General features: G+C 33.0%; 7 protein-coding genes across 10 annotated transcripts; 5 read left to right on the top strand and 2 right to left on the bottom strand.

The window, feature by feature from the left end:
- Nucleotides 1-31: 31 nt before the first annotated feature.
- LOC110609774 (ATP-dependent Clp protease proteolytic subunit 3, chloroplastic) lies at nucleotides 32-5,051 on the top strand. The gene is made up of 5 exons (XM_021749569.2): nucleotides 32-497; nucleotides 1,185-1,299; nucleotides 2,839-3,014; nucleotides 4,431-4,526; nucleotides 4,613-5,051. Exons 1-5 carry the CDS (start codon nucleotides 180-182, stop codon nucleotides 4,904-4,906), a joined length of 999 nt encoding a protein of 332 aa, XP_021605261.1. The 5' UTR covers nucleotides 32-179; the 3' UTR covers nucleotides 4,907-5,051.
- A 1,498-nt stretch (nucleotides 5,052-6,549) lies between these two features.
- On the bottom strand, nucleotides 6,550-10,295 carry LOC110609012 (lisH domain-containing protein C1711.05). 2 transcript variants are annotated; one of them, XM_021748317.2, is made up of 4 exons: nucleotides 9,995-10,295; nucleotides 9,375-9,736; nucleotides 8,583-8,619; nucleotides 6,550-7,394 (listed from the first exon to the last, which is right to left on the bottom strand). In XM_021748317.2, exons 1-4 carry the CDS (start codon nucleotides 10,128-10,130, stop codon nucleotides 6,925-6,927), a joined length of 1,005 nt encoding a protein of 334 aa, XP_021604009.1. In that variant the 5' UTR covers nucleotides 10,131-10,295; the 3' UTR covers nucleotides 6,550-6,924. The 2 variants fall into 2 exon arrangements, with proteins under 2 accessions (XP_021604009.1, XP_021604008.1); XM_021748316.2 differs by having other exon boundaries at nucleotides 6,550-7,400; nucleotides 9,995-10,292.
- A 158-nt stretch (nucleotides 10,296-10,453) lies between these two features.
- Nucleotides 10,454-13,209, top strand: LOC110609013. 3 transcript variants are annotated; one of them, XM_043954039.1, is made up of 3 exons: nucleotides 10,454-10,826; nucleotides 11,228-11,428; nucleotides 12,448-13,209. In XM_043954039.1, the coding sequence occupies exons 1-2, from the start codon at nucleotides 10,568-10,570 to the stop codon at nucleotides 11,380-11,382; spliced, it is 414 nt and encodes a 137-aa protein (XP_043809974.1). In that variant the 5' UTR covers nucleotides 10,454-10,567; the 3' UTR covers nucleotides 11,383-11,428; nucleotides 12,448-13,209. The 3 variants fall into 3 exon arrangements, with proteins under 3 accessions (XP_043809974.1, XP_043809973.1, XP_021604010.1); XM_043954038.1 differs by having other exon boundaries at nucleotides 12,437-13,209; XM_021748318.2 differs by having other exon boundaries at nucleotides 10,458-10,826; nucleotides 12,936-13,209.
- Nucleotides 13,210-14,777: 1,568 nt separating this feature from the next.
- LOC110604363 lies at nucleotides 14,778-15,251 on the top strand. Its single transcript, XM_021742500.2, has one exon. The coding sequence runs from the start codon at nucleotides 14,778-14,780 to the stop codon at nucleotides 15,249-15,251; it is 474 nt and encodes a 157-aa protein (XP_021598192.2).
- Nucleotides 15,252-16,470: 1,219 nt separating this feature from the next.
- On the top strand, nucleotides 16,471-16,917 carry LOC110604327. Its single transcript, XM_021742483.1, has one exon. The coding sequence runs from the start codon at nucleotides 16,471-16,473 to the stop codon at nucleotides 16,915-16,917; it is 447 nt and encodes a 148-aa protein (XP_021598175.1).
- Nucleotides 16,918-18,691: 1,774 nt separating this feature from the next.
- On the top strand, nucleotides 18,692-19,039 carry LOC110604311. The gene has a single exon (XM_021742482.1). The coding sequence runs from the start codon at nucleotides 18,692-18,694 to the stop codon at nucleotides 19,037-19,039; it is 348 nt and encodes a 115-aa protein (XP_021598174.1).
- Nucleotides 19,040-20,020: 981 nt separating this feature from the next.
- LOC110610098 (LIM domain-containing protein PLIM2b) lies at nucleotides 20,021-21,484 on the bottom strand. Its single transcript, XM_043954360.1, has 5 exons — nucleotides 21,178-21,484; nucleotides 20,962-21,061; nucleotides 20,844-20,866; nucleotides 20,659-20,748; nucleotides 20,021-20,563 (listed from the first exon to the last, which is right to left on the bottom strand). Exons 1-5 carry the CDS (start codon nucleotides 21,310-21,312, stop codon nucleotides 20,279-20,281), a joined length of 633 nt encoding a protein of 210 aa, XP_043810295.1. The 5' UTR covers nucleotides 21,313-21,484; the 3' UTR covers nucleotides 20,021-20,278.
- Nucleotides 21,485-25,032: the final 3,548 nt, after the last annotated feature.

The following is a 25,032-nucleotide window of genomic DNA, read 5'->3' as shown; positions in this document are numbered from 1 at the left end:
ATATTAGAAATTAGGAATGAAACGGCATCGTATAGCCTCACTGAGAACTGCAGTCTCTCTATCTGCATATGCTGCTGCCGAATCCTAATCGCGACCTGCAATAAGACGAATTCGGTCACTGGCCATTTTCCGAGGAAAGAGATAGTAAGGGGAAGGAAATTTTTCTACGGATTCAATAAATGGAGAGAGGTTTAACATGTGTAGCTGCATCTCAATCAACAAGCCCTCTTTGCTTCTCCAGTCACAGTTTTATCCACAAGCAGCTTTTGCTTCCTGTCGTTACCACTGATGGTAAAGCTCCCATTATTGGTAGAAGAAGGAAGCCCTTGGCTGTTAAGGCCTTGAATGTGGGTACAAGAAGACAGACCTTATCCGGTAATTGGGATGTTGCGAATTTCTCTTCTTTTGCTACTTCTGCTCCATCTCTGCCAAGATTCGAGGAGCTAGATACGACCAACATGCTCCTCCGACAACGAATCATCTTCTTGGGTTCTCAGGTCTTGCTCTTGCCTCCCTACTCGTATTTAAGTTAGATTGATCTGTTTTTCTATTTGAATTCAGTTTTTGGTTCTCATTGATTATTTTGGAGGTGGGTTTTCCTTTCTCTTGGCTTTTTAATGTGTGGATATCATTAGTTCTATTGATTTCCGTTTTACATATTTTGTATAAAGGTATGCTTGAGATGTGGATTTTTGAGTTAGGTTCAGCATACTTGTTTTGTTAGAGATATGGGGAGCAAGTTTCCAGATTCCGGTTAGATTTGTAATATAGTCTTTCATTGGATATATACATGTAAACATGGTTTTTGGAGCAAATTATTGGATCAGTAAAATATTTGTTTAATTCATTATTTGTTTATTTGCATCACACTTCTTTTGTTAGAGATATCCTTGTCAGGGGCTCTATTTATTTAATAGGTTGTTTTGGCCTTAAATGCAGAGTCTGGGTTGTGTTTCATTATTGCTGACTGCTCATATTACTTTTCTTTTTAAAGAAATGAGATTTGGTATGGACCTTTCTTTGAGCAATTGTCCTTTATCTGGTCTTCTAAATGCTACTGTATATGCACAAATGATAGCCCAAAACCTGAAATTTTTTGGTGAAATTTGAATTATCATGGTGTGTATATGTGCTTCAATACTAAAACAAAGTTTGTTTGAATTACTTCCATTGATGTTGGGCAGGTAGATGATATGACAGCAGATTTTGTCATAAGTCAGCTCTTATTCCTTGATGCTGAAGACCCAACAAAAGACATCAAGTTGTTCATTAATTCACCTGGTGGTTCTGTTACTGCTGGTATGCTCTTAAGTTTGCATGGCATGGTTGATTTTTGGTTCTCTAATTTTGTGGTTCCCCTTTATATATCATCAGCCTAAATGATCCAAGATTTGATGTTTATTTGGAGCTGTTTGTGAAGGAGAAAGGACTCAAAGTGATCTAGACATTGAAGGAAAGATTGACAAACATGTTTGTTTCCTAATAAATAAGAAGATTCAAAATAGTTAGATTGAACGAACCTAAAATCACCTGTTAGATTTTAGTCATCAATCATATCATCCTCTTGATTGGTTCTAAATTAGTCTTAGCTTCAAAAATTAGTCTTAGCTTCAAAAATGAACGCAATTAGGAAAGTGGAAGTGGCGCCAGAAAGGAAAATTTGATAAAGGGAGTTTAGGTGTTTTGGACACTCACACTGTAGATCAATAAATGCACCATTACAGAATGGTTGTGCACACTGTATTTTACAGATAAGACAATGAGGGCAGTACTAAGATGCTCCAGGGAAGAAGAGGGAAAAACAAATTTTAGTGGCCTATGAAGATATAGCCCTAAACCATGTGAAATGGAAGAAAATGATCCATATATATGGCCTAGTTACTTTGGGGTTTAGTTTTAGTTGAGTAGACCCATAATGGGCATGAATTTTAAGAATAGCCCAAATATTTTCTTGTTAGGCTTTGCAGGATTTCGAGATGTAAGAGTCTCAGGACTAACTGCCAGTTTGTGTCTCTGATTTGGTTCGACTTGGTTAATTTTGTAGCCGGCCTCTTTTCTCAGAGGTTTTTTTCAATTTTCATAGTAATTATGAGGGCAAGCGAATGTCCAGAGGGAATGGAACAGCTTCACATGTAGCTGCTGCTGCATCCAGCTGTAAATAGTGATTATGGACCTTATAATCAGTAATCACATATCTTCTTGTTAATCTTGATATCAGGAAAATTTTCTCTTCTACTTGTTTTCTTTCTGGGTAATTATGCTGGCCCCACTTTTCCTGTGTGTATGCAACTATGCATCTTCATGGACAAATCAAAAGGGCGCAATTACTTCTATAAAGTTGTACTGAATCAATGTCTATCAGTTTTTGTGTTATCTTCTTGGTAAGGAGATTTAACCGATGCGATTGAACCATTAGGATTTGAAGCAACCTTCCTTGTCCAAATAAGCATCAGTCACTTGTTATACATCGTCAGATAAAAGTAATGTAGGGATGAGTTGTTCATCTTGGAGATGGGGCTTCTTCCATAGATTATGAAATGAACTTTCTGTGTTGCACTTGAAAGTTTCATATGCCAAGCAACAAATCAACCATTCTCATTTTCTGGTTGTGAAGGATTGCGTTGGATAAGTCGCACTAGTGGCAGTGAAAAGCTATTTCTTAGACTTTCGTGAACATGAGCATTATAATTTTACCATCTAAAGTGACACTTTTGGTAAAGGCCCTAAATGGAGTTATAACACGACCATGATTAATTTATTTTAATTTTAGCTATAACTGGGTCTCAAGTGCCCTGATTAATTTCTGACTCTTTTTTTCTTCATTTGTTATGCACAAAGGATTGGGTATATACGATGCAATGAAGTTGTGCAAGGCTGATGTTTCAACTATTTGCCTGGGGCTTGCTGCATCAATGGGAGCATTTCTTCTTGCTTCTGGTTCCAAAGGCAAAAGGTTCTGCATGCCCAATGGGAGAGTGATGATCCATCAGCCACTTGGAACTGCTGGAGGCAAAGTAAGTATCTGATTGCTGCTTATCTTTGTATTCTTTTCCTTGAAGTCCTTGCACTAAGTGATGCGAATACAATCCATGGACTTCTGATAGTACAGTTTCCTCAATTTTAAAATTTCAAAGCAGTGGTAACGTTACAATTCCTTTCCCTCCCAAGTGAAGAGCACTTATAATATTCAACTAAACTTGACTCTCAGAGAGTGATTTATATAAGGATGAAGCTAATTCTAACTAATTTTAGATACTTAAATGCTATATCAAAGCACCCCTTTTTGTTTGGTATTTCCCATGAAAAGATTTTGATCAGGAAAGTGGTTTATTTTTTGTTACAATTTGATGCAAGTATTTCAGAAGGCTGCAGTGGTCTGATGTTAATTTTTTTTCTCTTCCATTGTCTTATAACATTTTTCAAGTTTAGTTCAAAGTGTTGGAGTTTATACGTTACCACTCTAAGGCTTTCTTTTCCATGATTCATGTGGTTGATATCAGTGGCAGGGGTGGTGGATCATTTTCTTTTGTATTGATGTTTTGCTCTCATAGGTCTTTATCTGTGCTGTTTCTGTAGTTGGCTTGGGCAACTAGCTCATCTCACTTAAAGGTTTAATCTTTGATGTGGTGGATATGAGATTTAAATAAGAGCAGTATAGGTTTCAATGGTTGAATCCCTTGCCATGTTTTGCTGTGCTTGGTAAGTGAAAGGATAATAGCCATTGCCAACTACTAGCAATTTGGTTAGGCCTATGTGGCAATATAGTTGGTCTTCTCTCATTTTTCATTCCAAAATTGTTTCTTGACCTTGGATCAAGTTTATAATTTTGTGATATTAGGTTGCCAATCTCCTTATTTACAACACAAAATTTCCATTAAGAAGATATAAACATAAGAAATATGTTGAACTTTTTGAATTCTTCTGTTCAGGTGGCCTATTTTAGATTTTCAAGCTAGAGAACTATCTTTTGCTGATGAGTTACAACTTAAGCACAACTCAATTAAGTTGCTACTGCTTGCACTTAATAGGTTATTGCTTAGTTTTGATGGCTGATCTGAAGTGAAAAATTAAACTTCCACTGAAATTTAGGCTTTTGAACTAGGAGTCATTTGCTAAGGATTAACCCCCCCCCCCCCCCTCTCTCTATCTCTCTCTCTCTCTCTCTCTCCCTCTCTGGGTTGTATTACCTTGCTTTTTGTATGTTTAATTAACACGTGTTGATTTAAATTGTGTCGTCCTGGTATAATTTGACTTTTAAAAGGCGTGGACTTATCCTTGCTTTATTATATAAGCCTTATATCAATAATTTTCAGAGGTTTCAGCATGGTGTGAGTTTATACTTTGGTATTGGAGGAACACTAGTGCTATTAAGGTGGTTTCTCAAGATTTCTTGACATTCCTTTTTGAGCAATTGTATTTTTTGGTCTCAGGCATCAGAGATGAGCATACGGATAAGAGAAATGAATTACCACAAGATTAAGCTTAACAAGATAATGTCAAGAGCTACTGGGAAGCCTGTGGAGCAGGTAAGGCGTAAAATTATTTTCCGTTCTCTTTCATCCTCCAATTGCATCGCTGGTTTGTTTTAAACTTGCCATTTTGTTATCCACAGATTGAAGTTGATACTGATCGTGATAATTTCATGGATGCTTGGCAAGCTAAAGAATATGGGTTGGTAGATGCAGTGATTGATGATGGAAAACCAGGACTGGTTGCACCTCTGGTAGATGCTTCACCTCCACCAAAGACCCGGATTTGGGAATTTTGGAAAGCTGAAGGGAGCAAGAAAGCTAGGAAAAATCTGCCCTCAGAGCACAAAATTTTGGAGAATGGATATGTGGGAGTTGAAGGAGGTGATGAGGATAGAGGAACGGACCCAGAAAAGGAAGAACCTACTTCTACATAAATTCAGCTTTGTCTTTTTCGTCTCAAAGCAGTCATGCTGTTTAAGATTTGGCATTAGTGAATTTTACAAGTATAAATTTTGAGAACAATGTGGGGAACTTATTTTTGTAAATGAATATATTTATAAGAAAATTTTCCTTCAAATACATGCACCCACACACATATACTTGTCAAATCTCATCCGGTGAGAGTTTGTTCTCAGAAAAAATTTAAAAAACAAGTAGAGTCATTCTCATGATTGACCTCGAGAATGGGTGCAAAGTGACATGAGAATCAATATCAGAAAGAAGGCACTGCATTTCAATCAACCTCTGAAAACCAAACTGATCTCACTAGTTTTAAAAAGTAAGCTAAAAAATCTTTAGTTAACTCTGTAAAATCATTTGGTGCCCTTGTCTCGAGGTTGATTAATCTCTGTAATTCTACTCTTCTCTCCAATCTATATGCTAAATTTGAGCGCTGAACTCCTTTATCAGTCAGATTATCAAACTCGGTGTTCATGTGTCGCAAAATGACTTGATATCATTCTGATGGAGGGGATGGAGTCACTGTCACCGGTTTCGCTTTGATTTTCCTTGAAAGAAATGGATGGAAAATTTTGAAGAAACATGGTAAAGGGCGACAGCAACGAGTCTGAGTGCCTGGGACTGGAAACTGGAACATGATGCAAATGGCAACGCATGGAGAAGGTAGCAGGCACATTGTCCACCATCTTTATCCCATTTATTTTCAGTAAAATAAGACTGGCAGGGTCCAGTAAACAACCAAGACATATACAAGGAAACACCTTTTTTTTTTTTTGAATTCCTACTCTCTCCCATTATGGAATAATACAGTTTCAAGTACAGACACCAACTTGCAGGAAAAGTTGGTGTTTTGGTGTTCATTTGAGAATTCATATTGAAGCTACAGGGCAGTGAAAGAGGACAATTGCCAGGCACAGGGCATTTAGCAAACATTAAGACAAAACAGAGTCGATCCAGACGACTGGGGCCAGAATACATTACCAAGATTCAAACTTTCTGACCAAAGTTCCCATATGAAAGGGTCCCATTCTGATCCTAACCAAAACTAACTTGTTAGAACTGATAACAGTTAGACGACTATCAATGACGACACGGAATCAGCTAGAGTCAGCAGAAGTTGGATAGTCGTTAGGGAAGTTCAAATCTGTAACAGATATAGCAAAAAAAGCTGAAGTATAAAATAATGCAAGTTGTATTGAAAAGAACCAGAACTACAGTCAAAGAAAATCTGAAAGCTTTCACAGTTCCTCTTGTTCACTCTCTCAACTGCTACATATCTCTTTATTTCTCTCTCATCTCTCTTCTTCCAAACATCATTTCTTCTCTCATTCTCACTACACTTTGAATTGATGAGTCCCGAGACACAACACAACATCATCTTATTTTAACTATTTCATTAATCATCTGATACTATAAATACATATTACTGCTGCATGCAGTGATATTTGATTGATCATTATAATTCATGATGAGATTATGAATTAAAACCATGATAACTGCCTCTCCTCAAAAGTTTCAAATTCCACACAAGCACCAAAGAAGGAAGTCTTTCTTTTGTCCTCAGTTAAACTATTTATGCATATAAAAGCCAAGTCCAAACTGAAACTACGAACTGGCGTCACATGGATTGGAAAAATCCACATTATGGAACAACTGCGGAATAACTTCCTTCAGTTATGCATTTCAAGCTTTCAATCTACCTTACATATCATACATCGGATCTAAGTGACAACAGAATAGATCTCAGAAAATACATGGCCCTAGAGAATTTAAAAGATACACTGAATTACAATGACGCCCTGAAAACCAAATTGATCTAAAATCTTAACCTAACTCTATACAATCATGTGGTGCATTTGGCTCAAGACTCATACTACATAACAATGGATGACTAATTCCAACAATATGATCAGCGTGCTAAGCCCTAAACTACATCAAATCAGCCAGCATCATTAAATTTAGTATCTAAGTGAACCAAAATTACTCAAGTAATTCAGATGGAGGTGACCGAGTCACTGTCACTGCTTTCGCTATCACTGCTACTGCTACTTCCGCTTTCACTCCCACTCCCACTACCACTGCCACTTCCATTCTCACTTGTGCTGCTGTCAGTTCCACTGCTAGTACTTGAGCTTGAAGCTTGCTCTTTCATCACTTCCGCATTGACCTGAGCTCTAAGAGCTTCTGCAGCATTAGGGCCCTTGTCAGCTTCATCATCACTGATATCAACATCAGCAATCTCATCATCTGTATCAGCCTGATGTGGCAAGTTAATATCAATGTCAAGACATGTGCGTGATCCCTTTCCAGATTCATTTTCTTTGTCGGTTGTTCCACAATCATTATCATGATCATTGACTATGTCTAAATGCTCCTCATGTTCATAATTCTTAAGTTCTGGTGGCATGTCTGATGGATTAGGAAGGTTTGATGGATGCTCCGGTGTCTTCTGTTCTGCAGATTCTGCAACTAGAAGAGGGGAAGTGAGTCAGCCACAGCAACATAATCAAGAAGAGATGATGATAGAGCTGGTAGCCAGATCATTATAAATCAAGTTTTGGTGAAGGCAAAAGAAGAAAGAGAGAGAGAGAACCGACTCATCCCACTATTACTTTGGTCATTTTAGTTTGAACGAAATTGCGTTAGTCAGCTAAAATGCAAGATTGCTCATTTATTGCAGATGGATTTGGGTTGAGACAGATTCAGGTCAAGTTAATTCAGGTTCCAGTATAGAAAGATCAACCCTAAACCAAAGGTTGAAACATGTTTGTTAATCAGATCCGTTCTAGTAAATTTTGTTCATTTGAAAATTTGGCTAACTAGTGTATTTTGGGTAAGCTTGGTCAAGTTTGTTGGGTTAAGTTGGATTTTTTTTCAGCATAAAGATATCTTTTAGAAGGATATGCAGTCCAGACAATTCTCTATGCACGCACAACTTAACCAGAACATTGTGCAGTAGTTTTGGGCCTTTACGAAACCATAATTATCAGCCTTTAACATTCCATTCAAGGGAAAACATAAAATTCCCAATTAATCATTGATTTTCCAAATGAAATTTTGGATTCAATATTCAATTATCAATCTCATAAAAAAACCAGGAAATATTGCATAAATAGCACTCAAAATTGTTTAAAAAGTAAGCTTCCTCATCATTAGTCTCAGACTCGAGGCAAGGGCTTTCATCTGTTATATCATGCCACAACCACAAGCAGATGTATTAATGCTAATGTGCTCTTCATATTTCATGACGTTGTTGTTGTTGTATTGTTATTCTTTGTGTGTGTATGCATGTACACATAAAAAAGTATAGATTCTCAAGGTCTTAATGCATCTTTGCTGTCAGATCAAGCTCAAGTGTAAACAAGTATTGAAATTTAGACTAAAAAAAACTGATGCATGTCGATACTAAAATAGCATACAAGAGGCAGAATATCAGAACTCAGTGATAGGACAAACTAGCTCCTGGTTAGTCTGTTTGAACTGCTAAAAAGTTTTTGTTAGAAAAGCCATATATATAATATCAATCAGTAAAATCAAGTTAGTTTAAACTTATCTACCTTCAGCCTACATCTATTATCAAATATCAATCAATAAATCATAATATCCATCAATGTAACTCCACTAGCAATTATTAGCTAAAAGAAGACATACCAGAGTTTTCTGAGTCACCAATGCCAACCTGTTCCACCTGCAGAGTTTCATTGGGAACAACATATGTTGAAACACTGAAATCATTATCTCAAAAAGGCTTTCTTTCACAATAAAATGCATTTTAAGACCCCAGAAACATGAAGTGTTTCATTAGCCAGATAATATAAGGTAGCTTGGTATCTAAGGTCAGCTGGAGAGTTTCAATAAATTATAAGCAGAGTAGATGTAAATTAGTGCAGTTTATGAACAAGCAGTGAGAAAGTAAGCACAACATGTGTAGTAGGCATGCAAACAGTAACCTATAAACAGGAAGATGATTTGAACCCTGTTGCAGCAAGGAATTCATTAAAAGCAAATGAACACAGAAATAATGGAGATGATTTATTGATTGCAGAACAAATGTAAGTCCCAGGTATAAAAGCTACAATATGATTGCAGGAAACTAGGAACAGATATCAGCTTTTTTGTGCAGCATAGGCCTGGCGGCAGTGCCAAACATAAGTACTATTCCAGCATTAGCTAGGGAGCTAAATATACAATTTTGAAAAATATATATGGCAGGGGAGAGAGCAATTATCACTTAGCCACAAACTAGTGCTGACCAGTCCTAAACCTGAAGCTTATGAACTTTCAGGGGGAGAAACAAATTAAAGCTTCAACATTATATAGAAGCTTTGAGAAAAAAAATCACAACTAAGATTTATGTACTCAACGTGTATTGTGTACAAAATCTGTATCGTTACTAGTAATATAAAGGTTTTAAAAAAAAGGTGAACAATCAAATAGACTCACTTGCACTTGATGAGCCACGACTTTGTTCAAAAACTGTTGATTTGTTCCTTTATTAACTGGTGGTGAATAGTTTTCGACTGCCGGTGCAACCAATGTAGCCGATGTCATGGCAGCTGCAGACTCACCAGGTAAACGAACATGCCTCAATCTCTTCACTGCACGATGCAACCGCTCCAAGCGAAAGGTCTCACCGTCAAAGAACAACACAGCATCATTTTCCTTGTAATCTTCACTTACACCCTCAAAGGTTACTTTGGGTTTTCCATATTGGTTGTTGTGATACTCTACAGTAACCTTGTTATTTTTTCCCTTGTGCAGTGATCCTGGTTGACTCTTATCAATTGAAGCTGGTTTAAATTCATCTACAGAATAATAATAATAATAAAAATAAATCACAAAAAAATAAAGAGTTTCGACAAAAAAAAAATATAAGCATGTTTTCTTAGCTAAAGTCCAATAATAAAAAACATCTAATCCGTTTTATCACTATTTTTTTTTTTCAATTGTACCGTAATTAACTGTAGCGCAGTTAAGAGTTCACTTCAATTTTCTAAAGACCAAAAATCAAAGCAAGCGGCGTAGAGAAATGGAAATGGATTCTGAGGGTTAAGGGTACTTACAACGTAAAGTGCAGAACTTGGGAGAGGGATGATTGTTGTGGTCTTTGAAGGAGCGGCCTAAGGTTATATCATACCAGAGATCTGGTTCAGGAGCTGTGTTTGGCTCTTCATTCTTGCTGTTATTGCTTCTGGCCATTTCTTAAGCTGAATTGAGCTTGCTACGACCATGTGATAGAAAATTGAGAACCAGAATTCTAGGGATTTGGCGGTAAGTTGCAGGGAACAAGATTGGGGGCAATCCTGGAGATGAGGGCAGTTAAGTCTTTTGAGTTGCATAATACCGGAGAGGAGACGGGAAAAAAATGAAAATAAAAATTAAAAACTAAAAAAAAGTGCAGGTTAGCAAATGAGCCCCAAAGTCAAAATGGACAGTAAAATCGCCTTGCCCGTCGCTGTCGGTTATTAACATGTTTATTCTTTAACCACCATTTTTCTTCATCTTCTTTGTTTTTATGTTTATTTTTTTATAAATATTCTCAAAATATTAATTAAAATCCTTTCATTTAATTTTAGCCTGGAAAAATTCAAGTCAAGGCCTCCATTTTTTCCCCATATAGATTGCAAGAAGAGAATATGGCCTTTGCGATTCCCGACTCTGGAATCACTCGCATATCTACTTCCAATCGAAACGCATCGTTTTGTCCCCAGTTTCACCGCCGGAGTCCCACCTTAGTTTCGAGCACGGAATCCCCAAGATTGCCTGTAATTCGGTGTTCAATAATAAATTCCAACGGCGGCGAGACCCTCAGAACATGCAAGAACTGCAAAACCCAATTTGAGCCTTCTCTCAATCACCCTCGCGCTTGTCGATTCCACACTGCCCATTTTGGAGGTAATCAACATCCGCTCTCAGGACACCAAAGAAGTTTCTGATTCACTAGCATGATTTTAGGTGATATATTAGTGCTTTCCTCGTTCTGTAAATGGGCAACAATTTGAATCTCGCAGTAGATTTGCAATGGGTTGAATACAAATTACAATGTACTGGAATTCATATAATAGTCCCAGCTACATTTGCACTAAGACTGGATTAGGTTGAGTTGAGTTCACTTGAGTTTTGCAATATTTGAGCTCAAATTTGGGCATTGAATTGTTGAATGGGATGAATTTGTTTCTGGGATTTTTTCCCAGTGTAGAGAATATTTTGCAGATGCATCTTATTTCCTGTATTCTTGCGTTACCTACAGACCATATTTTCTGATGTTTGTAGCTTCCTCCAGTTTAACTTTTCAGGGGAAACAAAGAGGAAGTTTGAGAGTGTGTATACTGGAGGCACTATGGATACTCCTGACTCGGGCCGGGTTTTCCAATACTGGCATTGTTGTGGATCTGAAGATCCTTTTGACCCTGGCTGTACTGCTGCTTCTCACTCCTCGTATGATGATTGATATGGTTGACAATCTTTCTGCAAACAAAACACGGTTCTGTTCTTTGGTATGAAATTCTTGATTGTTGGTCACATGTGCTTTTCCATATTTAAATGCTAGACTATGTATTCTTGAGCATGGATATTTCAATTAGCCACTGCTGTAGGATCTAATACTGTAGATATGGATATTTCATCATCTGTTTCACCAACTTACAGCCTTATAACTAGTGGGAACACATTCCTTTTGCCCGTCCTCATGCCATTAAATGTAACAAAATAAAAAAAAACCTAGTTGCTCAAATTTTCATGCGCTTTCCAGCATGAGCTATTGCTCTGTTGTGTACTTTTCAATTTGCAGTAAAGCTAATCAGGTTCTACAACTGCACACTCTGTTTCTGATTTTGTTCCTCACTCATAAACTGATTAGTTTTAGGCTCAAGAATTTTGTATGGGTGAGCCTGATAAAGAGGCTCAGCTCTGGATGCTACTAGGACTAGGAGACATGCTAGGAATATGTATAAATTGCAAGAAAGACATGACAAATTAAATACTCCATCTGCCCCATAATTTTTGTCCATTATACTTTTTCACACATATTAAGAAATACAATTTTTTTATTAACTTTCTAAATATAATCATCTTAAATACATTAATTTTTAGTAAATATTAAGAGATATTTGAGAGATTTTTTAGAAATAAGACAAAATTAAATAGGGTTATAATAGTCAATTTATATGTTACTATAGTTAAAAAAAAAAGGGAAAGTGGACAATAATTTTAGGACAACAAAAAAAGAAAAGATGGACAAAAATTATGGGATGGAGAGAGTAATTAAATGTAATGCATTGAGTTTATATTTTATTTTGAAAAGAACTCTTTTGTTGGTCTACTATGTGCAAGTTCTTATGTACAGTAGTCACCTTTTTGTTCTTCTATTAAGAATTCATTTCCTGTTCATTTTTACTAGTTATTTTCCCTTGTTTAGCTAGCATCTGTAACTAGCAATACCCCTTAAAATGGTGTGCTTCTTGATGTTAAACTTCTTCTTACTTGAAATTCTCATGTGATGTTAGTGTGGCCACAGAACACTAAGCCTTATATTGCCAGTCTGCAATTGGCAATCCCTTTTCTTGCTCTGTCCATTGTGTTCCTATGAAGATTGACATTTATTGAGTTGAAGTCTGAACTTCTTGTCGGATTCTAAAGGATTTTATGTGAAAGCATAAGACAACAATCTGCTTTTTGGACTTTAGACACTTTCTTCAATTAAAAAATCTCGGTGAAAGAGGGCAAGTATGGGGGGGGGGCGGGGTGAGGCCTATATTGGGATTCTGAGTAGAAATTAAAATTGTACTTCAGAATCACCCTTGTAGTCAAGTTCCATGAGATTGGTGACAAACTTTTTCTCTCAGATTCTCGCATTTTTTATCAATTCCTTTGCCCTGCCCATAACAGGGCCTTCACAAGCATTCCTCCATGCGAGTCTGGTCTTTTACTAGCTGCAGGAGCAATGCCTCTTCTACACCATTTGGTATTCTATGATTTCTTTTTTCGGGGTATGCTTCTCTTTAGGAAGGAAATGGGAGTGAAGGAAGCACTGATGAGGAGAAAAGGCATTTGATTCCGTTGATGAATCGGATTAGAACTTAAAGAAGAATCTGATGGAGAAATGGAAGTTCTGGCTAAAGCATATACGGACAGACATGAACATTGAGCCCCTTGGAAGATTGACACCGTGTTGCTTCTACATGATTATTATTATTATTATTGAGATAAATTACACTTTCATCCCTAATTTTAGTATAATGAATGGATAATTTCAATATTTTTAAAATTAAACAATTAAATTTCTTTATAATCTGTCCGTTCAGAATAATTTCATTAATCAACGGGTTAAATGAAAAATAAACATTTTAAATATTTCAAATACTCTTGTGAATATTTAAATTCTTGCCAATATGGGTGAATAATTTTATATTGTGTAAACTATATTTTAGTTTTTGAGTTTTAGCATAATGAACTTAAAATCGAATCCTTAAATCTCATGACATTAATTTAAAATTAGTGGGGTCAAACTTTTTTTTTCAAAATACTTCTTTAAAATTTTAATATCATTTAAAAATTCTTAAAAATTATAAGTATTTTTTAAAAATTTTAAATTTATTAAGTAATAGAGTATTTAATGAATTGAAATTAAATAATAAGAAGTGTTAAAAGGGATTTAAAAGTTAACGGGATTTAAGTATTTTTTAAAATGAAAAAAATTAAAATGTTTAAATTTTAATGAGAGAAAATGAATGAAATTTTAATTTATTTTTAATATTTTTAATTTAAAAAAAATAAAGATATTTTCATGTATTTATTTATATAATTATAAAAAATGGATTAAAAAATTATATAATAAATGGATTAATTATAGAAAATTTTAAGTGTGTAATTTTAAAAATATAAAAATTAATCTGTTAATTATCTTGAAATTTAAGAAACGATAAAATTAAATGGTAGTTAATTGTAGAAAAATTTAAGGTTTAATTTTAAAAATATAAAAAATAATGGTAAAATTTAATAATCAAAATGTAATCTACCTTATTACTTTAATTTGCTCCAGCTGATCTTCAATCCTAGAGATCACCGAGCTTAGCTAATGTTACTTAAGTTGGTCTTAAGTGCTATAGGTTGAATTTGGATTCCCATATTTTGCCCATGAAGGTACCAAACTATGAATTTCAGCTAAAGCAAAGTCGGAGACCCTTTTTAATGATTTATTTATTCAAAAAAAATACTTATATTTACAGATTTATAATATAAATATTTGATGTAACGAATTATAAATTTGAGTTTATGCATAGTATTACACGCACGCTTTTCAATTTTATTGCTTAAAACTTTGAAATTTTAGTATTTTAATTAAAGTTTTAGAAAATTAACTTTTAATCTTTACGTTTTAAATTAAATTTTATAATTTTGTTGTTTTGCATGTAGAGTAGAGTACATTAAAAAACTCCTCATTTATTAAATTGTTACATACCTAATGGATTAGGCGTAAAAAACTCCTCATATATTTAAGAACAATGCAAAAATTCTATCTCAAATTAATATGAATGAATAAATAATAAAGGTAAAACACGAATTTACCATTAATTAGGTGACCAAATTAATCAACTTTTATATAATTGAACATTGTCCTCCTTCAATGTATCATTCAAAATCATAATTGCATTTGTCTTTGTCTTTGTTTTTTATTTTTGTCTTTGTCTCTGTCTTTGTCTTTTCTCTTTTGGTTGAAGTGCATATTACACTTCCTTGGCTTATCGACACGGCCCTGCCCCTTTCCTCAACACTGATTTTACGCCGACCCTTTAATTGCTAATTCATTATTAGTATCCTTTACCTTTGCCCTCTCAGTACACTGCCATGGAAGCAGCTAAATTTCCTTGTTACTACTTTGCTACGGCTCTTCCTCTCCGACCTAACACTTCACTCAGACGATCATTTTTTCATTGTAAGAGACTGCTTGGCATGAGAATAGAGGCTGCAAGAAGAGAATCGAACGAGAGAGATTATTGGGGTAGGCTTGTGGATGAGGATATGATCACTCTCAGAATGCGCATTAGAGAGGCGAAGATGATGCAGAAAACTGGTGGAGGTGACGATCAGAGATTGCCTTCAGATTGGAAGGAGTGGGAGCAGAAACATTTATTGTATTATAATAAGACTGTTTATGAAGTTGTAGGGTTGTTGCAAAACCATTTCTTGAATACTAGGCCAACTTTGGCTTTAGGGATGGTTGCTATTGTTGCGTTGAGTGTGCCCATCTCAATTAGTATACTCTTCTTTTCTGCTTTGGAGATTGCTAAGGGGATTTCACCTCCAGGGTTCCATTTTTAATCTGATGTATTTTCTATCATTTTGATGCACAGATTTGCTTTCCTTGATCAACAATAAAAATTTAAAATACATGTGATAATAAAAATTTTAAAAATTTACAATTTAATCCTTAAATATTGTCATTATTAATAAGTTAGTTTCTGTATTTTTAAAAAACTATTAAAACATTTTTACTTTTTCTTACCGTCAACAAAATAGTCATTCCGTCTATTTTTACCGTTAAAAATATAGCAAAAAAATAAATTACCCATCTTCTTGTTTTTTCTTCTTCATTGATTCTTCCTCTCCTTCTTTGATTCTTCTTTTACTTCTTTAATTTTTCTTCAATTTTTTTTATTTTTCTTTAGTTAGGAGGAGGAAGCGATTTTTATTCTTATTATTCTTTTTCTTCAACATCATCATCATCTTCATCTTCTTTTTTTTCTTTTTCTTCTTCTTCTCCTTCATCGTCATCTTTTTCTTTTTTTTTTTTTTCTTTTTTTTAGAGGAAGAGGAGGAAATATTTCGTTGACGAAAAGAAATGATAAAAATATTTTAATAAATAAAAAAAAATAAAAATATTTTAATAAATTTTTAAAAATGTATGAACTGACGTGTTAATAATAGTGATATCCAAGAACTAAATAAAAAATTTTATTTAAAGATAAAATTAAATTTTAAAAATTTTCTCTCTCATCTTTTATCTATTATTTTTTATCTATTTTTAACAGAAATTAATAGATTTCTAAGAACGGAATTTATTAATAATAATAATATTTAAATACTAAATTATAAATATTTTTAAAAGAATATTTGCCAATATGCCCATCCTTTTATTACTTATATACTTGTTTATTTAACTAACAATTAATTAGCTAAGCTTAATTATAATTAATTACTTTTTATATGATAGTTAGATGTCAATATCATTGACATATTAATTAATCAGATGATGACAAAGCAAGATATTTCCCCATAAACACTTTTCTTTAAAAAGGAAAATCCACATCACCATAAAAAAAATGAAAATCATACTGTGCACGTACGCGTTGCTGCATTACTATTCACAACACGGTTACGTATGTTTTCTTCTACGCGGGTGATAAAAATAACATAAGATTTTTTTTTTGTTTTTTTTTTTGTGTTTGCTTTATCTCTCCTATAAATTAACGTGCCTGTCTTCTTCTCATTCTATTGTGCATCTAATCATCTCCAACCCAACTTATTGCCATCATCAAAAATGGAAGCAACCCAGTTGTTCTCATCTCCCATGCTTTCACGGCGACCGTTTTCTCGCCGGAAAAATAAAGATGGGCTGGCTGTTGTCGTCAAGGCAAGACAAGAAGGATTAAATGGAGGAAATTACTGGGGTCACACTGTGGACGAGAACATGATCGTGTTAAGAATGCGTATCAAGGAAATGGAATTGTTAGAGAGGAGTCATAATGATGAACCTTGTTCGGATTGGATGGACTGGGAAAAGAAATATTACGTGCATTATCATGCAGATGTTTGTGTGGCAATGGGGTTGTTGCAGAATTATTTGATGAATGTTAGACCTAGTTTGGGCATAGGAACCCTAGCAGCTCTCACCTTCTCTGTGCTATTATCTGCTGGAGTGGTGTTGGGTCATGCTCTAGAGATATCCAAGGAAATCACATCTGGTTTTCATTTACATCTTAGTTGATGAATATTAATAAATCTCTATTTTCTTCTCTGTTCTCTATCTTCCTAAACTTATAATTTTTTTCTTTTACTCTCCTTCATTTAGGCATTTACAGTTTAGAAGTTGCAAAACTTTGATGAAAGATATGTATATATATTGAATAAGCCTTGAACAATTCGTCTGTGTTTTGTTACTATTTTTGTTTATTACCGACTTTATACTTGTCTGAGAAAGAGTCGAGGTTGTCGTCGGTGAGAAGGGATAGGATATTGTAAGCGCAAATGATTAAGATAAATGCTAGCACATAGAATATAAATTAATAATAAAATAATAAGTAAATAATTATAGTTACTTGATAGTTGATGTTTTGTGGGACCAGTATTAGGATGAGTATTACATCTTTGTCTCTTTCTAGTTTTACCATGTTTATAAATTTAAAGGTGTTTTGTTTTTGTCAAATAATGCTGTGCACATAGTCTTATATATAATCATTATTTAAAAAAATATAATAATATCATTTAAATTAACCAGCAATGGTCACATTTAAATTGATTAAAAATTAATCATCATTTAACATTTTGATAATAATAATAATAATATAATAATTAAAATCAATTTATATATTATTTTTTATTTTAATTAGACCATTAAAATTTATTTTATTTTTGAGTTGATTAAACTCTAAATATTCTAATTTAATTTTAATATACTTGAACTAAATTATCGACGGCTAAAATTTATTTATTAATTCAAAGTGATTATTACAAATTCAACATTAAATAACATAAATTTAATGGATGATTTAATTAGTGACAAAATCATTGTGAATTGATAATTATAATTGAATTATGGGCTAGGGTTTCAAATATCGCCGATAACTTTCTCGATCATGTATCCCAAGTCATAATGCATAATAAAACAGTAGACTTTCCAATATTTTCACTAATAACAGATTTTGGTTTTCTGCTATTGAATTTTAGGATTAAAAGGCTGATTTTATTTTAAATATTATTTAAAAACATATTTTAAATCAACAAATGTAAAGGGAAATAAAGAAGCGAACACCTGACTTTTCCTAAAAGCTTGAATAAGATAAACTAGAAAATAAGAGAAAAAAATAAATTATAAAGAAATCAACCAAAAAGCTCGCCTTTCATAAATCGAAAATAAAATTAAAATAAACTTTAAATTGAGTGAATTTTTTTTATATATAATAATATCAAATTATTTCAAAATAAAATGATTTAGAATTGAAATAATAAATTATTACTTTTTTACGCTTCATGATAAATGTATTTAATTAAATTGAGAAGTTTTAATTCTATTTTGCAGATCTTAAATTACAATTTTAAAAAAGAAAAAACAGAACATTACTTTTTATTAGTTAAAAATATTTAAACACAAAAGAGAACATGAAGACATACGCGTATCATCTTTTGCGATACACTTTCCATTTATTTTCCGTTAAAGTAGAAAACAGAAACTACTTCGCTGCTTCTTCATTCTTCTTTACCAAAATAATAAACCCCATCAGAATTGCTTCTTCCCATGAATTTCGTCTGAGCCACACGCCACCATCTATTTATTGCCACGCTTAAATAACAATAATGCCACGCACTCGGTTTTCTACAGAAACCATTCTTCACTATAAATACCCCATTCATTCTTCTCTTTGGTATAAGCTTCTTTTGCTATTTCACTAATGGAATCAACAAAGCTTTTCTCCTCCCCGCAGTTAACTCCACGAAAGCCCTTCTCCAGAAAAGCATGCCGACGTCGGGGACTAACCATAGCCATGGCCTTTAATAAACCAGACCATAACGATCAGGGTAGCCTCGTGGATGACAACATGATTGTACTGAGAGTACGTATGAGGGAGATGAAGATGATGGAGGAATTTGATTACCCACCTTCGCATTGGATGGAGTGGGAGAAGCAATATTATGCACATCATAACTATAATACTGATGTTTGCGAAGCTGTAGGGTTGCTGCAAAATTTCTTGATGAATATTAGGCCAAGTATAGCTTTAGGGATTCTAGCACTTCTTTTCATGTGTGTGCTCATCTCTACTGGGGTGGTTTTCTCCTACGCTGTAGAGATCACCATGAGATTAATTTTGTCTGTGTTTCATCTTCGCTAATCCCCTCTCTCTCTTTTTTCACTCTGTATCTGATTCACTGGTTTCTCTTTACAATATTCAGACCTTTTCTCACTAAAATGCATGATATATGGTTCGATGTAATTGTGTTTTTCTATCTTTCTAAGTTTAGTGAGTTCATGATGAGATGTTTTGATAATAAAGCTAAAAGTAGAGCCTCCTTTATATATACATATATATAGAAACATGAGTTTATTATCAATTTGATTATGGACGGTCGGAAATATACTTTTGGAAGGTAGACGATAAATATGTATTAAGAGTTAAAACAGCTGTTGGCATTAGTTGTAAGAATTAGTGCTTGGAAGTTATCATTTTTAAGGGACATGTTTTAGCAATATGGTAACCTTACCTCACACAGTTTCTTTGCTTGAAAGAAATGAGAGACGTGTTTAGGAGGAAAAGGGAAAACGAATGAGTGAGGCAAAAAGCTAAGGATGCCTTTAGCTTGATTTCCATGAATAAACAATAACGAGTCTCATGGTCATTTTTCTTTATTTTACATAATTCATTTTATAAATAAATAATTTAATAAATTTTTATAAAATTATATTTAATTTTATTTTTTTTTAAAATATAAAATTTAAACAAAAAATTATATTTAATTTGAAAAGTGTTGAATTTAACCTAAGTTTATTGAACGAATAATGTTTTTAGTTATCGAATTAAATCATATTAAAAATGATTTTGAGTGAATTCGATTTCTCAAAATATATATTAAAAAAAAGTTAAGATTTAATTATAGTCAAAATAAATTACTTTGTTAAATCTAATTATATTAAATTAAAATCAACTTCCAATGACCAATAATGCCGGTAGCTTTTTCTTAAATAAATAAATAAAGTTGTGCTCTGTTAGTTTGGGCCTATATTTTCCCTACAAATTAAAGCTGCCGTTTCAATATTATCTTTGTGTTAAATATTTTTTTTAAATTACAATAAATAGCCCCAAACTAAACCGAATGAAACTAAAAATTTCTTATTTCAGTTAAGTGCAAATTCACACTCAGCAATGCAAAAATCATAAAACAAAGAATAGGTCCTGGTGCAGGCAGATCCCCTGCAACACTATCGGATCAACGTGCACTAACATTTTGAATACCCTTCTCATAACAAATTAATTAATTCAATATAACTCCTTCACCTTGCCCCTAATTTTACCCAAACAAAAATGTTCATGGTTGACATGGAGCTAATATTGTGAAAATTCAATTCATATAGATTATGATTGGTCTTGTGCAGCAACTTCCTCAGTTTCTGGCTCTGGCGCAGGCGTTGCTTTGGTTTCTTCTTCCCCTCCAGGTTTCTCTGTCTCTTCTGTTGCCTCTGCCTCATGTTGCTTCACTTTTATATGATTGTAGGAGCCCTTCTCTTTGAACAACTGAGCAAAGTGGGGTTTGCAGTAAAGAACGCCATCTAGAGCAGCATAGGATGAGGTTGTGAGATAGCAACCCCCATGGGAGCATCTGAAGCATGTCTTGTGATACGACTCTCCTTCCACACTCACCTGTTACAAATATTTTGCTTAAAATGATAAGCTTCTTTTTTTAGTACTGCAGAAAAAAAAAATAGAGAAACTATATATTAATATATTGTATGCACCTTCTCTAATGGGTATGCAGTTTTATGACAGCGTGCACACTTGTCTTGAGTGCCACTGAACATGGAGGAAAATTTGGTTGGAGCCTTTGACTGCAGCGAAGATAAATTAGCTTTAATGCTAAGGAACATGAAGGACATTTCCATAAGAAAAACCAGGAATATGAAAAAGAAAAGAATCTGTGCACCTGTGCAGTTTTCTTTTCTCCAGCTGAATGAACGGCCACAGATTGGAGGAAAATGAAAATTATTAGCACAAGGGAAAAAATAATAAAGAAAAAGATTAAAGAAAGCAGAAGAGATTACATGATGAATATTTGTTATTATAATTCCCATTCTCCTTGAATAATTGCTCAAAGTGAGGTTTGCAGTACAAGACCCCATCCATTGAGGAATAGCTGCTCATCTAGGACAAAATTATATATAAACACCACAAATTTATCAGAATGCATTGTAAGTTAAACAAAAACTTAACGGAATAAGAAATTAAAATTATTATATATATATATATATATATTTTACCACAAGAAGTCCATTGCAGTGCTTGCACTTGAAGCATGTCTTGTGATAAGGAATTCCATCGGCTGTAATCATTTCAATGAAATGAACAGTCTTATCGCAAGCCTTGCATTTCTCTGTAGTTCCACTGAAAACCATTGTTGTAATTTTGTGCTGTGTATGAGAAGCTAAGAAGAATTAGCTAGAAAAACTTCTTCTGAAGGGGTTTTATTTTTGTTCCAACAACAAACAGTTTGGAGCTCAAGTCTCCATCTCACAAAGTTGAGATAGAAATGTTAATTGAACTCTCACAAATTTGTTGCTGCTTTTTTTTATTATATATTTTTTTTCTTTTCTTGTGATTGACAATTGCTGCAAGCAGGCTGTTTAAGGTCAGTATATATTTATATGTAGTTGCAGTGATTCAGAATATCAAAATTAGTGTTCTAAAAATAGAGGCAAGTCCCTGATAAAAGGGATAAACTACAACTGATTTCCTTTTATTTTGTGTTAGTTGATGAATTAGATTATCTTATCAGGCGGTGAAGGAGTGGAGGACTTAGCTTTGTGATTCCTGAAGAAATATTTAAAAATGAGTTATAATGTTATCTTAAAATAGGGTGAGTTTGAAACTTGGGCCTCGTTTATAGCACAATTAGGCCAGAATCCTGAAGGCCCAACACAGTTTGATCGAACCCAATTGGCTGTGGAAAGGGATAAGAATGGAAAGCCTGAACAAAAACAGACAAACCCAGGAAAATGAATTGATGACCAAAAATTATGAGGACCTACCTCATGAGAACACAAAAGCCTCACTTGCTTAGTCGGTTGTTCGGGGAGCACTTACCACCTTGTTGATGCCAAAGATCGTATAGTCACAAAATATGTATTTGGTCCCAACTTCACTTGCAAGCGCGGCACCCTAATCAAGCAACACGCAGCACTGTGCACGGAAACTCAAACGAATCTTTTTCCCCTTTATTTTGTTTTCATTTTTAAGCCTGCGAGGAATTTTAAATTTTAATTTTAGGAGGACAAGCTCCTAAGTCCATGAATTGACAAGACGCATCTTGGCAAGATTTGCATAAATCTCTGTAGGCTTGCCAAGAGAAATTGCAACATGCTTAGAATGACCTTGATGTGAGTGCTATAGTCCACACAATCTCCCATTCCTCTTTGACAACTACTTGTTGGAATAGTGGTTGTGGGAGATGCGATGCCATGTGAATTATTAAATAGATTATGCATCTCACCGACACCAATTTGGTATAAAAACACAATCTTTCTTAGCCTGAAAATTCACGTCCTTTATATAAAACAGCAACCCTACGATTTTATATCCATTTTTACATTTCCAAGGTCCATGTATTTTTGTTCCAAAGTTTTATTTTTCTTCTTTTTTCTATAACCATCATTTAATAGTTAATATATTTATGGAGCAAAACTACAAAATCTTACTCCCTTTATTTAATAAAATAGATTTATTTTTGTTATTATATAGTGAAAATATATACCCTTTTATTTTTTTAAAAATAACATAAATTAAAAAATATATAATTAATATAATTAAAAATAATACATTTTATGTTATATTTTTTACTATAACTTTTAGTCATATTGTTCCATTACTAATAGACTATTAAAACTAATAAGTTTTATTTTTTAATACATTTAAATAGGGATATATATTAGAAAATTAATCAATAAATTACTATTTCAAAAAATAAAATACTTATAATTCAAGATGGATGAAAAAATGAAGGGAGTAATTAATATTGTGAAAATAATTTATTTATTATTTTTTAATACTCCCTACCTCATATTTCTCCTTAAAACTTATATAATTTATCTTATTAAATTATTATTTAGAACTAATTAATTTTATTTTTAATGTACACATATATTTAGTAAACTAATTAGTAATTTTATCATTAAAAAAAGAAAGTGCTTATAATTTTGAATGAAATATATATAGATAGAGGGAATGGATGAATATTTGAAAATATGGATTGACATAAAATTTATACTCTATTTAGTAAGCTTCATTTTGAAAAATAAAAAATCAAATGAATTTTTTTAAAAAATTGTAGATAATTTCATTTTTTTAAATAAAAATTTTACAAATTAAAAAAAAAACTTTCATAAATATTAAATTTCAAACTAGGTTGAAATTAGGGAGAATTTGGCACTGTTATGCCATGGGCTTCTTGCAACTTCGTAGGATTGAATACATTTTGGAGGGTAAGAGTTTATATATCCAAGCTTGTAAATACTTCTGATAACATATAAAATATGAACTCTTTAAATATTTGTGTTAAATTTATTAATAATAAATGAGAATTTTTAGTTCAATGAAGTAAAAAAAGTGCGCGATATTCAAAGGTCTATAGTCTCGACATGAGTCATTCAAAAAAACCTATTAACTCTCTCTGCAATCTTAGCATTCTCAAAAAATATATCCATCACCATTACTACTCTTATTACTAAGCCAAATGTTTAGCCTAATACTTCTTCTAAAAACTCTAAGAATTAAATCACTATTCACGTGTTTCCATTTCAATTACCTCCAGATTTCACGACCATCAACTTCCATGTACATCCACCTTATATGATCATTCTTTTTTTTTTATTCGAAGATTAAAAGAGATTAATTTTTTAATGAATTATTTATAAATATTTAAAATTATTAAATTACTAATTTAAGATTGAATATTTATATTATGGCGTAAGAAAATAAAGACAATTTCAGCGCTTTATTTATTTAAAATTTCTGATTTATTAAAAAAATTTATACTTTTTAACGTGTAAATATAATCAATATTGATGTTCTGAGATCTATAAAAAATATGGTTTACAATAGTTGAGTCAGCTTGATCTAAGAAGAGGGTGTTTCTCTCCTTTTATTCTTTTGTTTTATCTGCTAATGATATTTAACGGTTTTGCCACTATTTAGCCATCTGTTTTTGTCATACGGATACGTACGTACTAAAATGTCAGACGTCTGTTTCATACTAAACAGCTATTTAATTCTTCTTGGCACGCATGTAACAAATCTACTGGAGAGATGGGCCGGTTGTCCTTTTTCCTACTAGGTCTCAGAACTAAGCTAGGTGTGGGGAGATTAAGGCTCAAGTGAGGTCCGACCTCAAGGTCGTGTGGTCCAGACCGATTCATTGAAGAGGTCTTTTGACTTTTGGATCAGAGTTGTCATATTGAACTTGACCTTATATCGGGGTTATAAAGTCCAGCGGTCATCAAACATAAATGTATTAATAGTTATAATTATTTACTATTAATATTTGAAACAATAATAAATATACATTGATTGAAAGTATTAATAACTAGTCAAATATGCAGGATATGCCTATAATAAAATGGATTGAATAACCAAAATATTTGAAGGAATATTACAACACTTGTTTATTTTAACTAATTACTTTCCATAACTATTCAATCCATCAAAGTCTATCAAACAAAAATTATTTACATTTAATCCAACAAAGAAAATAAATTCATTAAAACATGTATATATTTTGTAAAGATTAAAGAGTTTTGCTTTGTAAAATATTAAAATATTTTGTATTGAGGATTAAATAATTAAATTTTTTAAAATTTAGTAATTTAATAATAATATTTTTTATATATATAAAAAGAGTCGGTAATGGTCATCGTTTTTAGTGGATCTGAATATGGCCCACAAAATTAAGACAATAAATATCAGCCGGTGATTACAATCAAATATGCTGATGCAAACATACGATGGATCAGAAACAATACCCCACACTGTACAGTGGTAATCCTCCGCATATTGTGGACTTACGATAAAAAATTGTCTTAAACAATAAAATTGTGGATAAATTAGCTATTTATAAAGTATTT

Source organism: Manihot esculenta, chromosome 2 (genome assembly GCF_001659605.2).
Source record: "Manihot esculenta cultivar AM560-2 chromosome 2, M.esculenta_v8, whole genome shotgun sequence".
NCBI lineage: Eukaryota > Viridiplantae > Streptophyta > Magnoliopsida > Malpighiales > Euphorbiaceae > Manihot > Manihot esculenta.
This window is presented reverse-complemented; position numbering and strand designations above follow the sequence as displayed.